Below are 22992 nucleotides of genomic sequence, written 5' to 3'. Positions count from 1 at the left end.
TTAACTGACTTAAAACTTTGCTCTCAGGATCATTACTGGTAATATATGATAATGAAATAATAAAATAAACTGATTAGTCATCGAACATAAGTATGATAGAGTCCATTTAACAAACATCTTTTGTTTGCATTTTATATATTTATTTTGGCATGATACAAGGCATTCGTAGTTAAATATAATGAAGAATTCTCTTTGATTCACTCAAGGATTCAATTAAACTAAAATTTTATTGACTTGAAATAAGCCTTGCAACAGTGAAAGATTGAAAGAAAAAACACAATGATATTAGTCGCGAAAATCAGCTTAATTAATTAACAAACTTCAACATGTGTATCAGATATGGTGATAGCACAACTTTGTAAATTTTATATTAGGAGTGTTTGATAAGCTCATTCTAAGTCAATAGATGGCATTCATAGATGCACATTGTTGTCATTCTTAGTTTACAGCAAGATACATTCACAATTTTATTATTGGTAGTTTTCGAAGTTATTCAAGTATTCTGATATCCATCCATTCTGAACTCCTGTAGGGGAAGATTAGGGGAAGACCCGCTTTGTGATGATCATGGGTCATAATCATCAGTTTGGTCTCTGTCAGGATGCTATCAATGCAAATGACTCAGCAGATATTTCCATCAGTGTGTTTATACAGTGTATTGTCATTGTTGATCAAAACAATGACAATCTTATCCTAAAATTCAATTTACTCAAAGTCCCCTTGATTTACTTAAAAATCAAGAAACAGATTCACAAATATAATATGCCTCTAATGAAAACAAACCCTATTTTTCTCTGCTCTGGTCCACCTTCGGGAGTGAGTCAATGCCTACACCCTGCCATGCACAGCTCCACAGAGTTTTCCACACATCTTTCTTATCCTAACAGCAAATATCTCAGCTAATCAGGGCTAGATGCAGAAATGCCTATCTTAGTGAAGTAACACCCAGGGGGCTCCTAGTCAACCAGGTTGCTATTCTATCTGTACATCTATAACAGCATCAGATCCCCTCGGTCATTCTCCGCAGGACTAAGAATCTTAAGGAAGTCAGAAACTATGTTCCATTCCCCTTTCGGTTTTCCAGTTAACTTGCAGATCACAACCAGAATTGATCCTCACAATCTCTCTTAACTACTTTGGTACGTTCAGCTTTGTACCTGGGGCAAACATATAAGACATGGCACACATCAATATCCCTACACTCAGGAAACAAGTCTGAATTAATCAAATCAAATCTGGTCAACCTATCTTGAAAAGCATCATGTCCAGAAAGAAACTGTGTAATTTGCCAACTGGGGGAAATCCACCTAACTATCTGCATACTTCTCACATCAGAAAAAATACCATCTGTGTAGTGGCCATCAGATGACCTGCCATAAATGGAGACCTTGGTCATCTATTTTTCATGTGCCCAAAGGTAAGTTGGCCTATCTTATTAGCATTATAACATAATTTGCGCTCAGCTGCAAGGATATCATGGACTTAATACCAGAAATAACAAGGACCGCCTCTCGAACACCAATCACAGAAAACAGTAGGAGGGTTCTCAACAAAATAGTCCTATAGCATATGTACCTCATTCAATGAGCCCAAGCAGGTGCACAGCATTATGACTTCACATACACCCTTGCATAGAACACATATGGTTCTGAAATTAAACCCCCTATCGGGGTGAACTGCTCTCTGAACACCGAAGAAAGCCTTTTTGGCACCGAAGAACAAGCCTTTTTGGAAGCTTATTGAAAGTGCTTCTTGAATCAAAGATTCTCATTAAGGATATTTCTGCAGCAGATATATCTAATTTGATGACCTGCTATTGATACACGAAGTCATCGTGTAACAGCTAGTCTGCCCTTGAGCAACATCATCGTGTTTTCTGTGGGCTAAACACAATCTTAGGTTGCAAATTCCACAACTGGAGTATCTTGCAAGCCTAGGCTGCTATTAATTCGATCTCATTCCTTGAATCTCCTTTCACCATTCATTAGTAAAACCCCATCATCCGAATACGCGATGACGCGGCATCCACTGGATAACCTCAACCGCATCAAAGATTCGAATTCAACAACCCAAAACAGGAGTCCTAAAGCAATATTCCGCAAATAACCTTTAGATAGCGTTTTTCCTACTTCTGAGATGCCTTCTCGAAGTATCGATTGCTGCAAATATAACACAATCAGCTCATTCTGCGTACAGTCACGCTTCTGCAGCTGAAACAGGGCTGAGAGCCACCACAAATTATTAAATACCCCTGATATATCCAAATAGATACCTAAGATGTACTCGACTCACCTGAAGAAACAATGCTCTTAACCTTAAGAATAGCATCTTCCGTGCCCCTACCTGGTAGGAAACCATACTGATCATCCATCAACAACTTTCTAGAATTCAATCTATCAATAATACGAAGATACAAAACCTTGACAATGAGCAGCCGTGTTAAAGACCTGTAGGAGTTGGTTCTTTGTCACCACTTTTAAAATCAAGTTAAGAACACCTTTTTTCCACCAAACAGGGAAATAGACAGCAAGGAGCATCCTGTTAAAAATTTTAGTCAAAGTACCAACACAAATTCCGACAGAACGGACAAGAAGCTCCACGGTGATACCATCAAAACCAGGGCTTTATTCCTACCAGAACAGCTAATTACCTGACTTACCTCCGCCTGAGTAATTTCTACAAATAAAATATCGGAGAGAAAATCAGCAACTTTCTCTCAGACTCGCAGATGTTATGAGGTTTCTTTAGTCACAACATCATCCGGCATTAAATAATTCAATAGAATATTTAAAATCTCAGCTTTTTTAGAAACAACACCTGCTGAGTCGAGAGAGCTGACAAAAGAATATTTTTCTTACGGCTATATCCTAGGACTCTACACACAGCACCCCAAGTACCCTTATTTCCTTGTTCTCTAACAAATGAACTCCAAGAATCATATTTTGGATGTCCTGACCAAACGAAAATTTTCAAACCTCTAACTTCGGCAGTCATTTACCATAACTGCTTGCCGTTCAGGATCACTCTCCCGCTGAGCAGCTCTCCTGGGATTGTTAACGGACTGTTTCAACAAAGACAACTGTTTAGTCCACTAAGGAGCTATTTTCTCTCGACCCGAAATACAGGGATAGAATTCTCAGCGGCGTCTATGAACGCCAGAGAAAAACTTTCTGCCACGTCTTCCAATTGAATATCTTTCAAACTTCTGCCTAAGACATAGATATTAGGGGGGGGGGGGGTTTCGTGTTATCATTGCCCGTCATGGAATCTAGCAAAACATTAATAAATTTAGGCCAGTCTACATTCCTGTGCAAGAAGTGCTACTGATGAACAGGGAAATTGCATCTATAGGCGTCTCCCAACACACAAATCAACCTCATCGATATATTAATCGATGATCACTAGAACAATCATAATAACAGATCAAGCATCAATCCTACCAGGAATATTCCTACCATAAGTAATATCAATATTCTGGTATGTTAAAAATGGATAAAAGAGAATTTCGTGTGATAATCAAACATTACTTTTTGGAAGGGAAAACCGCACAGAAAATTAAAGCCAAGTCGTATAAAGATGATGAGTCGGTAACATCGATGAAAGTTTCCAAGTAATATGGTTACTTTCAAATAGGTTACAGTAAACAAACAACATCGTCGAACTTTCCGAACAGCCTGTTGAGATTCCAGATAATATTGTAAAAACCCATGATATGGTTATGGAAGATAGAATCTTGAAAGTGTACGAGATCGCTACGATAATACGCGTTTCAAATATACGTCGCATATTATAGTATAAATGCTACCCGAAAGTTGGGGGAATTTTACCATAAAAATAAAATAGCGTACCATAACTTATAATTTCCACTGTCTCCTTCAAAGTAATCCCCTTGGGCATTGATACAGTGATCCCAGCGTTTTTCACATGATTCCATGCATCCCTGGAAGTCTGCAGGTGTAAGTGTTCGAAGCACGTCCTGCATTTCTTCCTGAATCTCCTCAATTGTGTTAAAACGATGGCCTTTCAATTAAAATTTTATTTTCGGAAAGAGAAAAAAGTCACACGGGGCAAGGTCAGGCGAATAGGGTGGGTGGGGAATCACTTCCGACTTTTTGGAAGCCAAGAAATTCCGAACGGCTAGCGATGTGTACGCCGGCGCGTTGTCATGGTGCAAAACCCAGCTGTTGTTACCCCACAAATCTGAACGTTTGCGCCTAATGCTTTCACTAACCGCTTCAAAAATTCACAATAGAACATCCCATTGACAGTTTGACCAAGAGGAAAAAATTCCTTATGGATAATGCCTTTGATGTTGAAAAAAACAATCATCATGGACATCACGTTGCTACGAAATTAGCGTGCTTTTTTTGGCCGGGGTAACTTGGTGACTTCCACTGCTTAATTTCAGGGTCATACCCATGTCTCACCACCGGTTATAATGTTGGAGATGAAGTTAGGGTCATCTCTTGCTGAATTTTTCAATTCACTACAGACAGCTACGCGATTTTGTTTCTGGTCGCTGTTCAACAGTCCCGGTACGAATTTTGCAGCAATGCGTCTCATGTCCAAATTTTCCGACAAGATGCGTTGCACGGACCCATATGACATTTGTACGATTTCACAAACATCATGAATTGTTTGTCTACGATCTGCAACAATAACCTCTCGCACTTTCGCGATGTTTTCCGGTGTTGCGCTTGTTGATTGTCTTCCTGAACGCTCATCGTCATCGACTGTCGTTCGTCCATCTTTGAATCGTTTGTACCACAAAAAAGTTTTACTTTTACTCATAGCATTGTCACCAAATGCTTCCACAAGCATGCGATGGGTTTCTGCACCAGTTTTTTTAAGCATTAAGCAAAATTTGATGCAGGTTCTTTGCTCTTTAAAATCTGCCATTTAGAACTTCGCTGAAGCTGTAAAACACAACCGCATGAAAGTCAACACTGCAACCTCTCCCGTCACAGCTGTTGGAACACTGATTCACATTAGCCACATCTAGCAGCAGGAGGTTGTACCATCAGTTGTTCGCGCGCGAAATTTAAATTCCCCGAACTTTTGGGCAGCATCTCGTACATGCAAAAACTGTCTGTAAGATGTGTGCGCTGCGTTTGCTCACGATCAATTAAATGCTTAACTTTTCTTAGAACTGTTTGTGTCTTTTTCTACATAATCAAGAAGAATTTACACACCGTTTCATTAAATTTTATGATATCTGGACACATTTCTACCGACCTCAAACCAAGGAACAGTCAAAACTATGGGTTGCAAACTATGGGTTTGAGAAACTCATTCCAAAGATGCCGAAAATCATTCCACCTGTTGAAAATGACACTGTCTTATATAGTATAATTTTTATTTCTTTGTGTGTCATAATTCTCATTGGCTATCTGGAGAAGGGTTAACCGTAACTGGGCAATATGCGTCTTAGTTGGATCTTGTAAATGAGAAAAAAAAGAAATAGCCTCATTTAACGAAAAAGAAGATTTCTTTCACCAAGACAATCAACTTGCACAATCTTATGTGATTGTGAAGCACAGTAGTTCAAGTTACCCTACGAAATTCTTCCACATCCCTTCTCGCCAGATTTAGCACCTTCAAACTATAATCTGTTTTCAGAAACGAAGAAATAGTCTGCTGGAAAGAGATTTTTTGGCAAATGGTGTTATACCGAAACCTGTGCAAACGAAGGGTTGAGACAAGTTGTAGGGAAGTGGGTATTCTGCGTCAACAGCCAATCCCGTAGCAAAAGTTTGGTCACGTGACGCAAGTCCCGTCCCTCCGCCATCTTGTAATTTCCCTTTTTCCCTATGGGAATTTCTCTTTTCCCCCAGAATTCAATTTTGAGGTCCCTTTTATGGTGTACAGTGTACGATGAAGTAGTGAGACTGAATTACCCAGAAGATATAACACCACTGGCTTTTGGAGCTGTCTTGGCCTTAGTTGTTAGGGCCAGGAAAGAAGAAGAAGAAGTGGCATCTGCGGCTAACACTAACTTTTTGAGTGGGCAATAAAGCAACAAAAGATCCAATCGGCGGCCCGACCCGTTATGTCGAACGTACAGCCAGTAGGAAGGGCCATTTGAGTTTAAAGGACATGCTCCTGCATTGAGCTATGCTTAATTGCTGATCCAATGCAGGGGTGGTGGGAAAGAAAAAAAAGGTTACCATTATGACATCTGACTTTTATGGCGTCACAAAATGGCGGCTATGACGTCACAATATTGTGGAGAGGGAAATGGGAAATTGTAAGATGGCGGAAGGGTGGAACCTGCGTCACGAGACCAAAATTCCGAAAAGGAATTGGTTATTTTTACTAGTTTCTGTCTGTTTACTACTAATTTCTGTCAGTAGGACATCTTGCCCTATTTTAGCACTACTGACAGAAATAAATGGCCAGACCGGTGGTGTGTAAGGACCTGCCGCATAGCAGAACACCAGATGTGACAATGATAACCTAGGTCATTCATAAAAAATTTGACCCTTCAGACTTTCAGAATAAATTTTCGAAACACAGGCGACAAATCATTGTTTGGCACTTATCAGTATGAAGTATTTTTAACATTTCTTGACATTTATGAATTTGGAATTCTAATATTTGTTATACATTTAATTTTGGAAATGAATTATTTACCATTCAAAGAAAAAATTCATTTATTTTTAAAAGTAAGCATATCCATTTTCATTAAACTAGAAAAAATTATATTTTTTATTATATATATTACACTAGCCAATAAGAAATAAAAACCTTAAAATGCTTTTATTACTATTTTAACTTCCCAGAGTAATTTAGAGCACAGTATTTTAGAATAAATTATAAATTCTTTAAATTTTTACAGTCTACAGATTACCCATCAAATATTAGAAGTAATGTTCATTATATTAATAAGGTTTTTATGATAAATTCACTACATAACTATAATGCTTACTACAAAGTTCCTTTACATGATGTAATATACAGATTGATAACACTGTATATCATCAGATCATAGTAAAAATTAATCAGTTTCTACCATTTACTCCACAACATACCAGGTTTGTTGGAAGCTGAATTTCATGTCGCACTGGTTTTTCAAAAAACAAGTGTAGCGCATCCTACAGAAAGAAAATGTTGTTTATCCTTTCCACCTGCAGAAGGTTCAGAATTTGCGGCCAACAGATTACCTCCAGCGGTTAAACTTTTGTAATTAGTTTCTAGACAATGCTGATAAGGTAATTCAATTTTATTTACTGATGAAGCCACTTTTACGAGTAACGAAATCTTCAATTCTAAAAATAATCATTAATGAAGCGAAGACAACTCACATGGTAGCCCTCTGTGGAATTTTCCAACATAGATTTCACATTAATGTTTGAAGTGGCATTATTTATGACAAAATTCTGGGACGATTTGTTTTCAATGAAAACCTTACGGGAGATGCATACATTCACTTCTTGAAAAATAATTTGCCTGCTCTTTTGGAAGCTGTATCTTTACAAACTAGTGCAACGCCACATTTTTCTTTAGTCGCTAGAAATCACTTGAATGCTAATTTCTTAAACTGGATTGGATGTGGTGGACCACTCGATTGGCCACAGCCACCTGAATTAACGCCACTAGATTACTTCATTTGGGGCCATATAAAAACTATAATATACCAACAAAAAGTTAATACTAAAGAAGAATTACTCTTTAAAATACGAAATGCTATTGAATTTATTTGAAACGATCCTGAGATGATACGGAAAGCCACAGGAAATATTTTACGTCGGACAAAATGCTGTGTACATTGTGAACGAGGGAATCTCGAACAATTACTGTAACTGAGGATTGTTATTCTGTTACCATTTATCATTTCATTTATTTTAATTTATTGTTTTGCTATATTAAGAATAATGTTTATTAGGAACAAAATAATACTATTTTCTGTCTATTTTTCGTCTGCTTTGCTTCAATAAAAACCGATTTTTAAAAGTTTTTATTTACATTTTATTGGCTGTATTTACATTTTATTGTATTGTATATGTATTTACATTAATTTTCTCCGAATTTTTTTAATTTAATTACTCATTTTTTTCAAATTTATTAGTCATTTAATAAAGCTATTGTACAACAAAAGTAAAAAAAAAACTTGTTTTTTGGCCCAAATTTTGTGATTTACGTTGAATATCTTAAAAACTACTGGATTTACAGTTCAGGAACCTTTCCTTTCCTTTCTTTTTCCTCTTTAGCTTCCCGTAATTACCATTCAGATAATACTTCAGAGGATAAATGAGGATGATATGTATAAGTGTAAATGAAGTGTAGTCTTGTACAATCACAGTTCGACCATTCCTGAGATGTGTGGTTAATTGAAACCCAACCACCACGATCTAGTATTCAAATCTATGTAAAAATAACTGACTTTACTAGGACTTGAACACTGGAACTCTCGACTTCCAAATCAGCTAATATGGCAAACACGTCTTCACATGTTCACTAGACCACTAGACCAACTCAGTGGGTTTATACTTCAGGAACCTGTTTTTATTCTATTTCCCAGTGCAAATTACAAGAAACCACCAACTTTACTCTTTAATTTGGGTCCCAACAATTACAGTAGGGCTTCTTTTTATTAGAAGAGCTGAAATCTGGACGATTTTTTTTTGCTAGCTGTAACTCGAAAACATAGCGTTTCCAAACCTATGTTTAAATAAATTTTTTCATTATTTTCACCAATTGAACATGTCTTGAGTGTTCTTCATGGAGCACTCTGTATATGTCTCTCTCTCTATAAATATATATATATATATATATATTTGGGTGAAGTTATTACATATCTTTAGAGGTTCATTATTAGAAAGTGTTATATACAAACAATTTACTATCTTTCCTTAGAGTTATTTTTTAACTTTATTAATATTTAATTAAATGCTAGATCATTTTGATAGCTTTGATACCAGCGTTTAATAATTAAATTTGTATAAATTTTCAGGCAAAAGATGTGATAAAATCTAAAAAGCTAACTGTCTCAAAACTGTTGCCATTCATGCAAAAGGAACACATTGAAAACAAGGGAGGAAATGACCAGTATGTAAATTACAGTAAATAATTGATAGTTGATTAATGTGCAGTTGTTCATTTTTCCTGCCTCTAGGTATCTGTTAATGTATGTGAATGGGTGCAATGGAAGTATATAGGATGAAGAAGGGAGTAAACCATTATGTGGCCGGTATAATAATCAGTCTCCAATCACTTTCCATTTGACAATGTCGTGTCATTGCACTTTGACTAGACTTATTTTTCAATACTTCAGCAAAAAGTATTTTGTATACTAAATAAAATAGCCTCATTATTTTATTTTATTTTTTTTTAATTAATTATTCATGTTACCATCTCAGTATAATGAATAATTATGTTTTATACTTTAGTATTTGATATGCATACTAATACATAAATAATGCACCCAAAGACAATGATGAACATTTACTCCTGGTTTTATGCATACAGGATTCTTAAGTGTTATTTTATTTATTTAACCATTTTAAAACCATGGTTCAAGATATTACACCAACTGTACCTATCACAGATCTTGGTCAATGTGTGTTTAATATTTTACAAAAAGCACCCAGAAAATTTTTAATTAAATATTTTCTTCACTATATAGCTTAGCAATTTACTTTCATGAATTACGTTGGTCAGGTGTTATTAATTACATGTTTATCGATTGTTTTCTTGCTTACAATTTATTCTGGCTATTATTTTTATTTTTTAAGCTGTAGTTGAGAGAATGTTGTGTTGTCTTTTTGTTAAAACATATTTCATTACAGCATTTGTATATTTTGTTAGGTCTGCAAAGTGTTTTTAAAATTAAATAAAGCTATTCTTAAATTTTAATTAGAGTTAAAAATTTGATAGATTTCAGTTTATAGCATTTGGTTATTTTTTACACGTCTTAAAATTATTTTTATAATACAATATCATTTTATTTTTTAAGCAAATTCATAAACAGTGTTTGGTGTAAGATTAGAGGTTACAAATTTTTCATGAGACTGGTATTCGTGTGAATTTTAATTTTACAAATTATCATTGGTTTCATAGTATTATCTCAACAAGCAATTCTAAAAAGATATTGGAGAGTGATACCCAAAAATAACCAGATAGCTAAAAATATATATATATGTATATATATCATTTATATAAATAAATAAAAATAAAATACAGAAAATAAAAATTCAGTAAAAGATTAAAGCAATATAAAATTTAAAAACAATTACAGAAAGATAAGAAGTCACATGTTGAGAAACAGGCTTCTTCTGCCTGCAAAAAAACCCATGTGTACATGTTTGTGTGTGTATTTTTGCAGACAGCATAGTGTAAGTGTGTACTCACACTCTCAGGTGATTGCACGTGTTTTTTTGTCACATTTTGGTGCTGGAACATTATAGTTCCCTCACCCACATCTAAAACACCCCTTCCAACCTTGTAGCATAAACATTAATTCGTGTTTACAACTTAGTTTGATGTAACAATTTAGTTGCAGTTAATCTAAGTGTTATAAGCATACTTCTCAGAACAGGTTGGAAGGGTGTTACTTCAAATTAAGTTGTAAATGAGAATTAATATTTATGCTACAACCTTGTTAAAATGAAATATAATTATTTTTTTCAGGCGTAGAGAATTTTTAGAAATTGGAAGAAGAGACACAGACTACACAAAAATCTGTGAAAATACAAGAAAAGAGTATGAATATAAAGGAATGCATATTAACAAGATAGTTAAAAAAAGTAATATAAAAGAGAAAATACCACCCTCTGACTTTATTGATGATAAAGATGTACCACTTTTAGAATAAATATACATTGACAAATTATAGTAACATTGAACATAATATGCACAATTTTCAAGATATATGATTGCAGTAGATGTAATTTCTCATTGTAATTGCAAACATTACAAATACAATAAGATTTATCAAATAAACAGGTTATCAAATAAAACAGTTAAACAGGGCAGCTTTCCAACTATGTTAATGTGCTATAAATTGTAAATCATTCAACACATGCAAATCATTACAACAGATTTTAAACACATGAAATAATAGAAAACAAGTTGTAGTAATTGATTTATTTTCAAATTTATTATCCATTATCAATTAAGCAGTGAATGATAGGAATACTTGAAATTTTACTTTGTCTTGTAATCTGTTTACATTGTAAATTTCATTCTGTCTCTTTACTTAGCTTCAACCAGAATTGAATCTCTATCTGAAGATCCCTTATCCCATCAGTAACTCTTCATTTCCATTCTACCCTTCCTCACACCACTATCTCCCCCACCTACCCAATCACATTACACAGTTTACATTTTATCTAAAATTTCAAAACTTCTATTGTTCTTGTTCTTGTTGTCATCATTATTTTTCTTTTTGAGGTTTTAGAGGCATTGACTACTTTGGTCATTCCCCCCTTACCACAAGAGAAAATATTTCATTCCCTTCCCCATTAATTCACTAGCAACATAGTCAGCAGACTAGTCTTGCCAAAACAGATCATCTAAAAATAGACTTGTCAAAAGTTTATTAAAATTCCAAAAAGAAACACAAAGTGACAAGGATGTAAAGGGCCCTTGCTATTTAAAAATATAGACCATTTCTAACAAAACATTATCAGAATTATCAAAAAAACTTCACCATTATAAAAATTTATGAAACACGCATATTAAAAAATGTTAAACCCAAGATGACAAGGTTGTAAAGAGCCTGCCCTTGCCACTTAAACAAAACACAGACCACTTTTATCAATGTTATCAAAACATCTTCAATGTCACACAAAAATTAAAATGTGCATCCTTTCATAAAAATTCATCAAAACACATAAAAACAAGTTTCTTCTTCTTATTCTATGTCTTATCGCCTAGGGTTTCCCTTGGGCCATCCGTTCTTGCTTCTCGCTTCTCTTTTCCGTCTAAAGGCCTCGATGTGAAATTCCAATGTATCTGAGGCCTTAGAGATGGAATCATCCGCAGTAAAGAAAGGAGTATGCTTTGCTACAGGACGATACTGGCGTGTGTAGACTCTGGTTTCATTCATGTTAAAATTCGCTATTAATGAGAAACATTAATTTTTATTTAAAACAAACTTTTAAAATTTAAAGATCTTTTCGATAGCTCTGCTTGGTTGTACTCGGCTACGGTCGGATTCACACAGCTCTTGACGAATACACGGCTCCGTTCGGATACACTCCTGACGATTCAGCGGCTCCGTACAGTTCACACAGTTCCTGACAGATTCACGGCTCCGTACTACTTACTATATTAGTGGGTCATGCTCTGTCGTCAGATCAGTCTCTGAATATCTAATGTTGAATGTTAAATCTAATGCTGAATGTCTAATAGAAAAACGCAAACATATTGTAACATTATTTGTATCTACTGTTGTATTCGAATACTCAGAACGATTTTCATCACTACATACTTTAATTCGCACCTTTAGTTTTTGTTTCAGATCTATTCATAATACCAAATCAAGACAATTAGAACGAATTTCTGGTCCTTTAACTACTCAGGAATTAAACCACACTCTAACCTTTTTTATTCAACAATCACAACACATGCATTTTAGTGACGAATTAAATAATCTTAAAAACAATCAAACTATATTTAAACAAAGCAAACTTATATCTCTCGATCCATTTCTGGATAATTCAGGCTTACTACGCGTAGGTGGCAGACTGCAACACTCTCTGTTACATTGGATGTTACAAGTGAAACATCCTATTTTAAATCCTAATACTAACACCACGAAACTAATCATTAATGCTGAACACTTGCATTCTACTGTTCAACTTATTCATCATTATTGGATAAAATTATTGGATAATAACGGCAGGAAAGTTACTTCCTCTATCACTCATAAATGTATGATATGCTTTCAATATATTGCAAAAACCCAAGTACAACAGTTTACCATCGCTACCATCTTCCAGAGTTATTCCTTCCCGACTATTTTTTACTTGCGCAGTCGACTACGACGGTCCAATTATGATTCGTCTTGGCGGACAGAGGTTTAAAACATTAAGTAAAGCATACACAGTACTTTTCATATGTCTCGCCACTAAAGCTGTTCATTTAGAATTATTTCCTGATCTCACCTCACAGTCTTTTATAGCAGCACTTAAAAGATTCATATCACGTAGGAATATTCCCCCTTAAGTCTTTTCTGATAACTGTTCCAAATTCGGTTCCGCCAAAATGTACTTTATAATTTGTATTAATTTTTAAATTCAGAAAACTTAAAATCAGTCATTGGAGCATTTTCTATAATACAAGGTATTACTTGGTCATTCATTCCTCCCTCTTCACCCCATTTTGGTTGTTTATGGGAAAGCGCAATCCAAGGCGTTAAATATCATATGCGTCGTGTAATAGGACAAAACATCCTTAATTTTGAAGAATTATATACAATTTTAATACAGATTGAAGCGTCTCAATTCCCGTCCTATCTTCCCTATTTCAAATGATCACGGAACCAGGATACTTTCTTACTGGATGTGCACTCATTTCCTTACCTGATACCAATTACCAACAACTTAAACTTAATCGATTAGGCCGCCGGCAATTACTCCAAAATTTTTGTTCAATCTATCTCGATACAATGGTCAAAGGACTATTTACATTATTTACAGCAACGCAATAAATGGCGTTTTCTATCACGTAATCTTTGTGTTGGAGATTTAGTATTACTTACCAACGAAAATTCCCCACTCATGCATTGGAAACATAGAACAGTCATCCAGGTTTACCCGGGCTCTGACAATCTTGTAACAGTTGTTTATTTGCAAACAGTTAACGGTCCGTTAAGAAGACCTATTCATAAATTATGCCTGTTGCCCATTCCAAATTATTATTTCAAATAATATATTTTCTTCTTTGTAATATTTTTTATCAATTTAAATATTTCATACATTTGTTTTCTTTAATTTCATTTGATTGTATTTTTATAAAATGTCTGTGAACACACTTATAAATATTGTTTTAATATTTGGAACCTCATTACATATCTGAATTAGTTTAATTGTGATTATGTAAACAGCGAATTAACAGATTGTATTATATAACAATATGTTAATTATGTTATTGTCAATTTATACAACTAAACTTGTTATTTATTCAAATACTTCGATTGAAGTATTTGTTCCAAAAATCGTGTTTAAAAAAAATATACGATTCATGATTTATAACAATAATAATTTAATTTATATATCATACGATTTTTGGCCGGCAGTATGTATAGACTCAGGTTTCATTCATGTTATTTAAAATTTAGTGATAATGAGAAACATTAATTTTCATTTAAAATTTAATCTTTCGGATAGCTCCGTTCGGCTGTACTTGGCTACGGTCGGATTCACACAGCTCTTAACGAAACACGCTCCGTTCGGATGTTCTCGACTCCTGACGATTCAGCGGCTCTGTACAGTTCACACAGCTCTTTTCGGATGCACTCGGCTCCTTACTACTATATAAATAGGTCGGCAGATTATATAAATAGCTCGTATTTAAATAGCTCTGTCGACAGATTAGTCTTACGGAGTGAACATGCACTAATTACATAATGTTACATATAGACTTTTAATATTGTTACATATATTAATAAAAATACAATGAATTTACATTTAGATTTACAAGTTCAATAATGTTTTATATATATGACAATTACAATTTATAATAAAAAAATAACACTGATAAACATATTTTTTATTTCCTAACATGCGATGCATGATTTTAATCTGTTTTTTGATCTGAAAACGAATATGAACTCAGAATTCCTATCACCCACCATTTTTTAAAAATGTTTAAATTTTAATTAAAGGAATTTTTTATTTTTTAACGTTATAGTTAGCATTTTAAGCTCCTATATTGTATTTTGTTACCTCATTTTTTATTGTTTATCTTTGTTTACATAATTTATAAGCCATAAATAAACAATACTAGACAAAGAATTATATCATACCATAGTCACATATTATGACATCATATCTAATACTGAAAAGTGAGCCGTCATGGACAAAATTAATCATATTTGTGCAGGTCAAGGCAAGTAGCTGAAAACACGCTATGTTGTTTGTATTAAGCATTGGATTTAGGAATGAATTAATTTTTTTAGTCTTATTGCTGTCTTAAATTTGTTAACAGTGCAGTGACATTAATGCCTCGAAATTGTGTAAATGATGTGGATGCCTTTTGTTATGTATGTGGTGAGTTTACCGTAAAATCAAATAGAAAAACATTACACTTTTAATTAAAAAGTCATATCATTTGTACTTTCAGTGTAAAGTTGGTGATCAGGATAAGACGTGGGCTCCTTATATAGTATGCACTAATTGTGTATATTTAAGAGGATGGCTGAAAGGTACACGGAAGGCTTTGCCATTTGGTGTAGCTATGGTTTGGCGTGAACGAAAGGATCATGTAACCGTTAATTATTTAACCGATTGTTACTTTTGTTTAACAAGTGTGTCTGGAATTTCTAAAAAATTTAAACATACTGTAAAATATACTTCATTGCAATTTGCAATCAGGCCTGTACCTCACAGTGAAATTAATCCAGTTCCTGAGCCACCTGTGAATGTTTGTTTCGAAAGCAGCGATGAAGAATCAGGTAGTACTGAAGAAGACAACAATGATTTTGAATTATCTTCCTGTAAGCCACATCTTATATCACAACGTGAATTAAATGACTTGGTTAGGGATTTAAATTTATAAAAAAATGAAGCTGAACTGTTAGGACCAAGACTGCAAGGTTGGAATTTACTTCAAAGAAATACAAAAATTTCGGCTTCGAAGCCGACAACAAGAACTTTCTCAGTACTTTATTGATGAAAATAATTTGGTTAATTGAACAAATATTGATGAGCTTATGTAGCACTTAGGATAAGTTCATAAACCTGAGGACTGGCGCCTTTTCATAGATTCGTCTAAGTATAGTTTAAAAGTGGTTCTACTACACAACGGTAACAAATATCCTTCGATACCAATCGCTTATGGTATTAATTTGAAGGAGACATACGATGTGAGGAGACGTTCTTGAAAAATAAATTATAAAAACCATAGCTGGAGGAACATATGAAGTGATTTGAAAGTTATAGCTATTTTGTTTGGCATTCAATTAGGCTGTACTAAGTACATGTGTTTTCTTTGCGAATGGGACAGCCGAGCTAGGAAAAATATTTTTCATCAGCCCTTAGCTGAACCCAAAAAAATATTTTTACCCCCTCTCGGTAAAACCCTCTTAGGTAAAATTTTCTCGGCAAACAAAAATTCGACAATTACCACGATATTGTTTATCAACTTCTTACTTCATACAGCTATAGGATGTTATATATCTTTGAAAATACATTTCCTCTACCCACATCTGGAGTTTTCCTGGACAACCTCGGATACGTAAATGACGAACACGGTGAACGTTTCCAAGACATTTTGGTGATGAAAAGCAGCTATAAAGGGAAATGGAATACTAACATGCTAGCCGATTACTCTTTGACATTAATTCGGGATGTGCCTGAGGCTGTTTATAAAATAAAAGCATCAGCGAAATCATTCTAACACAGGTATGGCCATGCAAAATTATAAATTTTACAAATTTTTACTATATTTTCCCTTAATTTTTTTTTGAAACGTTAAAGCAAGTGGGGCGGCTGAAATTCCCTCACCCTCTCACTTAAAGGCCTCTGTGCTTTTGGGGGCTCCATTATTATTTTTCCTAAATCTTCTTTTTCTAATATTTTTATCTCTATTTTCTCAGTTTTCTGCATAGGGACTTTTGCAATTTCTACTTAAGTTTCAGGCTTTTAGTCTATTTTGTATTCACTGTCTTTCATCTTGGAACTGGTCAAAGGCTCATTCCTTATTTGAGATGAATTATTTCGTTCATTAATGTCTGTTTTTATCTTTTACAACTTCGGGCTGCTATCCCTAATTGGTCGATTCTTAATCTTCTGATTAGTGATCTGTTCCATTAAATTGGCTAAGACTGGCGCCAGTTCAGTTATCATATCCTTTGGTTTAAAGGAGGCCGTAGGGATGGTAGTAAACTGCGCACAGGACGTGATCTTTGGCGATCTGCTGAGCATGGTTTTTTTGGCCTCAAATAGCTGACCTTTTGAATGGTTTTTACCTTCTGTACTGCACTTCTTTCATGTATTTCATACAATTTCTTGATCTTGCTGTGTAATGTTCATTACAGTTGACACAAATTGGTGGACCCCTACTCAGGTCATCCAGATATAATGTGTATCCACAATGCTTTCTCTTGTATCGCGCTGCAATATGTCTGAACCTCTGACATCTAAAACACTGCAGTGGAGTCGGGATGAAAGAACGTACGTCCATTCTATGAAATCCAGACTTTAGTTTTTTTCAGACACTTAGTATATTAAACAAAAAGAAAACTTTTTAACTCCCCAAAAAAACCCCGGATTCCCCCCAAAGTTGTCGTGTGGGGTGTCTAGAAACTCAGGATTGGGAGTACAGTCTCCAAGCACTAACCAGAAGTAGCTTCAAGTGCCTCTGTGGTATGGAAGAGTAAAAATCGAGGATAGAGGAAGAATCTTCGGAACGGACCAGTTTGACTAAAACCAGCAAGACGGATAAGGGCAGGAAGAGTGTTAAGCAGTGTTCCACAGAAGAAGAGGAATCAACACCAGGGAACCTCAAGGACCTGACATGCCGACTGGATCTCGCCCTGCTTATATTACGGCAGCGCATCGCGGTGTGAAATTAAAGAATTATATCTTCACCCATGAGAAGGAGCTTCAGGAGATAATAAAAGTTATGCAAGAACCTACAGAAATGTCGGTACCGTTGACCTTAATCACGCAGGCCGCACAAACTAATGAACCGCGACACATAGATTTAACAAAAATACTGGATATTCAACTAACTGATGATGAGTTGGTAAGTGCAGCAACTGAAAGATGGCCAATCGACATCAACGAACATATACTTGATTCTACGAACTTAAGTAGTTATGGGACTTCTGAGTCAAGTATGTTTATTGTCATTTTCTTTATTTTTATAAGTAATGTGTATCCATCGCTGCTAGAAATATTTTTTGATGTGTTGAGTTATTGTAATTTTTTTTGTGAAACTCGAGAGAAGCATAAGCAACATAGTCCTAGTACATTGTTTCGCAAATCCCAACATAGTAAGTTTATTTTACTTGTTTATTAAAAATTTATTCTTATAGAATTATAAAATTTTGTTTCTGTGTTTTATTTAAATTTGATGTTTTACATGAAGCACATAGCATTGTCATTAATATTGACACCTTAGACAATAGCTTGTGCTCTATTTAGGGCACACAGGAATTGAGTTTGTATATTTTTTGTAATGGCTGTTAATGAAAAATTTTTGACTGTTTGGATTTATAATGATTTCCTTAATTCTGATAGTGTAAATTTTAACATTATATTTGTGCAAATATTCTAAAATTATAATTGTAAAGCTTTTTACTGCTGTTAAATAATAAACTGTAGCATCTTTTATCGTAGTTATATTCTTGAATAAATTGTTATAGGAATAATACTTGGGCAACAAAAAATAAAAAAATTGAAAACAAATTAGACCTTTAGGTAAATTAATATTATAATATAGCTTCATCTTAGTTAATTGTAAAACTATATATGTACATAATAAAAACTAGCATAAAGTTTTTAAATAAAGTTTAAAAAGTATATAAATTAAACAGAAATGATGATATATTTTGTTTAGTCTAATTTAAACAGTACATCAGAGGATGAAATTACTGATTTAAATACAGCAGATCTAATCAGACTGCATGACAGTATAAAGATTGCCATCCATTCTTATATTGGCATGGCAATCTAAGAATATATAAACCACAGGATGAACACCAATTATATGATCAAGGGGCACAGCTGCCTAGTAGTATCAAAAAAGAAAACTGGAACTAGATATCTGGAGAACTCTAAAATATTAGATGAGCCATTCAGATGTATACCCAGAAAAATCTATTTTCTCTTCACAGATAAATTTTAGAATAGCAAACAAGTCAATCAAATGGAAATCCTATATCTTCAATTATATTATAAATACTCACACCAAAGTCCAACAAATCATTTTCTATGGAATATATCAAACTCATATTTTAACACAGTATAGATATATTTGACATTCCATAATTTTATATTAACTAACGGTATAAAATGAACATTATTAAAGTTTTAAATAAGTAACTTAACTGCTGAAACAGATGAAGATTGTATAATAATCTCTGAGTATTATACCACCAAATACAGTATAAGAAAAATCTAAAAACAATTTTCTTTTTTTTGTTGATATAATTGTAGAATTATATACTGATGATGCAGAATCCCACAAAAGTCAAATATTGTATTAGTTTTTTTAGGTTTTTCTGTTACTGTGTTTGGTGATTAAGTTGTTGTTTTTTGGTTATAATACTCAATTATTTTTAGGAGTAGTGAAAGTAAAAAGAATAATGGAAAAATTAAAATATACATTTGAAAACTAACATCAAACAAATTACAAGTAGCAATAGAGAATGTAACCAACCACCCGTGGTTAAGTGATATAATATTTATTATGCAAACAAAAAGCACAGTATATAAAAGTTGAAGATTAAAAAAAAACATGAAATTGGGTTATGGTATTGAGTTTTCTTAAACGATGATATTTATAAAAAATGTTATTTGTATTTTAAAAATACAAAACAATTAAGCCACACACAATTAATACACTTTTGTATATTTATAAATAAATATACAAAAATTAATCCATAAGGATACTTATTTTCAAATACGTGGATTATTAATTATGATATATGAAAAAGAGAAGTATAGCACCATTTTTAACCTAAACAGTAAAATGTACAATAGTTTGAAATATTAATTAAAGTATAAATAAATATAAACTAAGTAGAATGTATAAAATAAAATAATTATGACTAAATTTGTACTGAAAAACCAAACAGCTTTTAAAATTAATCTTAAAAATATTTTAATACGCAGCAAAATTAAAAAAAGTTACTAACACTCAGAACAATTTTGAGATCCTTGGAAGAAAGAGTGATAAAACAGAAATAGAATGAAAAATTATTTCTTCTATGAGAGCATTCTTTCTAAATATAAATTTTAATTTTAGAGAATTGCGTAGGAAAATATAAAAAAATATGTAATTCAAATCTGTCAGAAAAAATTGTTAAGATATTGTCTCCTAGGGAAGAAAATATAGAGAAAAAAAATGAAAAATTTTTGTCAGCAAAAATTAATAATTTTAATAAATTAAAATATCCAATCTAAAGTTCTGAAAGAGTTGGATGGGAAAGAAATAGAAATAAAGATTTGATCACAAACACATCTCTTTACCATTAATCTTTAAAAACTTTCTCTTGTTAAACAAGCAATGATATGGAGGAAAATGCACTTTATTGTTAATATTTTTCTTCCAAGGTGTGAGATCATACTTCTTGGTCATTGTCACAGTACTTTTAATAAAACAGTTTTTCTACAAATTGCTAATTCATTCATATACAATGTGCCAGACATTTGTTTAACCAAGATAAAATTTTAGTAACAAAGCTATAGTTTTTTAAAGCTCTATTTAACTACAAAAGTTAAAAAGTTTAAATTAAATATTTAGTCTGTGTATTTTAGATTTTGTAATTATTATTTTTAAAATGTGTTTCATATGTTCATGCTTTCCCATGATTTTTTCATTTTGTTTTCTATTGTTTTATTGATAAGTATTTAATCTTTTTACTCAATCTTATCATATTTATTTTTATTTCTTATCCTTGTATCTTCCATATTATATGGAAATATAATATGGAATATCCTTTACAGTATATTATAAAATGGAAAACTGTAACTTCAAAGATTACAACCAGAAGATGAGATATTTTTATTTCGAACACTATATATTTTTTTCATTTTGGTAAGAAGACTTTGATTTCATGACTAGAATATGCAGATGTCCTTTAAATGATAAGAAATTGATTCTGTGAAGAGCGAAGTAGTTCTTTTATAAACAGATATTACAAGTTTCTTAGAGGGAATAATGTGGGCAGGCAAACAGTCATGACAATTTGCTTCGGTTGTGAAACCGATACAAGTCCACGTACATCTTCCAATCTTGTACACGCCTAAATCTTGAGTTGGTTATGATTTCTATCAGAAAGAAAATCCTTTTTAGCGACATGTATTATGTTTTTTTTTGGTATGATGACTGTGAAGTGCTGCTAAGCTATATAAAGTCCTGCTTGGTGATGGCCATGGAAGACATTAAGCCAATCAAATAGATCAATTGAGATCGGGATACTAGGTAACCTCTAGGGTAAAAGCAAAGGGTTTTCTATCTGAGTGTGAAGGATTTTTTGAACAAATGTTCATAGTTTGCTCTTTTAGAGCAAAAGTGATGATTTGAACTGATGCTGCCAATAGATCACAATATTAGCAAGTCTTTATAGGAACTATCTAGAGGTTCATGTCAAAATAAATTAAGAAACATTCTCCACAAGTTTTATCCTCTTATTGCTATTAGTCTGTGAAATAATGAGTCATAAATTAGGTAATTTTAACATTAACGGGATAGAGATTCCAGTCTTACCTTAACCTGGCCTGGGGAGTCAGGTACTGCCAAATCCAGATACCGACATCTCAGGGTTCACATATAGCTGTAAGGGCTCCAATACCCTTACCCACCTGTCAAGGTGGGTAATCACCTCGTGGATGTCAAGGGCCAAAGTGATTGACTCACACTGGATTCGGCAAAGCAAGCTCACAGCCGTACACCTTCACAGCCAGGAAGAAGGACAAGCACTTTCCATCCACACTCCGCCCAGCATCAGCAAAAACAGATAATGGTCATGCCTCCATCCCTGCTGTATACAGCAAAACCGAGAAGCAAAACTGCACCAGCTCAGGACCACTAATCCCATACTCCACAGGGAACTCCAGAGCAAAACCTTTGCCCCATTGCCTGACATAAGTGAAGGTTTGTCCCTTGGTACAATTTCATTGCCAGTCTTGGACGTATAGAAGTTAGAAGCATGGACAAGGGGTTGGAGTTTATCTGGAGCTTTAATATTTTTCTAAAACACTGGTTAGCCCAAACAAAAAGGCAGTAATTATTGAATAGGTTTAACATTTTCTTCTCTTTCATAAGAAGAAAAATAACTTATAAATTTATAAGAGGAATTTTTGTCATACTAAATAAATAAAGCAAAATCAATGTCTGAATAAAGAACCGAGATTAAGCCAAATAATTTTTTTTAGACTTTGAGGGAAAATTAAAAAAAGTTTGTTTAACATTTAGTACTTATTTGAGCAAGCCGATGTCCATGGTATGCTGCAATGATGAGGGCCCACAATTGTTTATTTTTCAGGATTGTTAAGGTCCCTTCCTCTGTAATGTGATCTCAGAGAGCTTCTCACACACTGTTAGCTGAATATCTGAGCAGAATGTGCTCCAGCACAATCTTTTAAAAGGAATCTGAGATACTGTCCATTAATAATGCGAGTGCTAGCCACAAATGTGGCAATTCCCCTCGATACATTCCAGGATAAAGCCAAATCACAGTAGGTTCTCACTATTTCACTATGTGAAATTCAGTGGCTAGCACTCGCATTATTAATGGACAGTATCTCAGATTCCTTTTAAAAGATTGTGAGGAATTGCTGGAGCACATTCTGCTCAGATATTCAGCTAAATTTCACATAGTTGTCAACCTGTGTCCTCTGTTCTCCATCTTTCTACCAAAGTCAATCTGAGAATGCTGGCAGCTGCCATCCTGTATCTGGTCAGAGTGAGTGGGAACTTGGACTGAGTGCATGTTTACTTTTGGAATTTTATCAGCCTGCTCATTACCTAATACCCCACAGTGTGCAGCTATCCACTGAAAGACCATTTTTGACTACTTAATCTCTGCTATTCAGAAAGAGTAATCCTCAGGACAGGATCCACCTTTTTCATTGATTCTATGGCAGATTTAGTCTG

The 22992-nt window shown here is 33.8% G+C and overlaps 1 protein-coding gene across 1 annotated transcript in view; it reads left to right on the top strand.

Moving 5' to 3' along the window:
* The window catches only part of tilB (touch insensitive larva B), a 45505-nt gene extending 34692 nt beyond the window's left edge, over positions 1–10813 (top strand). The window contains exons 8-10 of the mRNA XM_075369653.1: positions 6839–6949; positions 8954–9048; positions 10630–10813. Coding sequence (XP_075225768.1) covers positions 6839–6949; positions 8954–9048; positions 10630–10813 — 390 coding nt within the window. The remainder of the gene's footprint in view (positions 1–6838; positions 6950–8953; positions 9049–10629) is intronic.
* Positions 10814–22992: the final 12179 nt, after the last annotated feature.

Source organism: Lycorma delicatula, chromosome 6 (assembly GCF_047948215.1).
Source record: "Lycorma delicatula isolate Av1 chromosome 6, ASM4794821v1, whole genome shotgun sequence".
In the NCBI taxonomy this organism is placed as follows: Eukaryota; Metazoa; Arthropoda; class Insecta; order Hemiptera; family Fulgoridae; genus Lycorma; species Lycorma delicatula.
The sequence above is the reverse complement of the archived record's forward strand: the minus strand, read 5'-3'. Positions and strand labels throughout refer to the sequence as shown.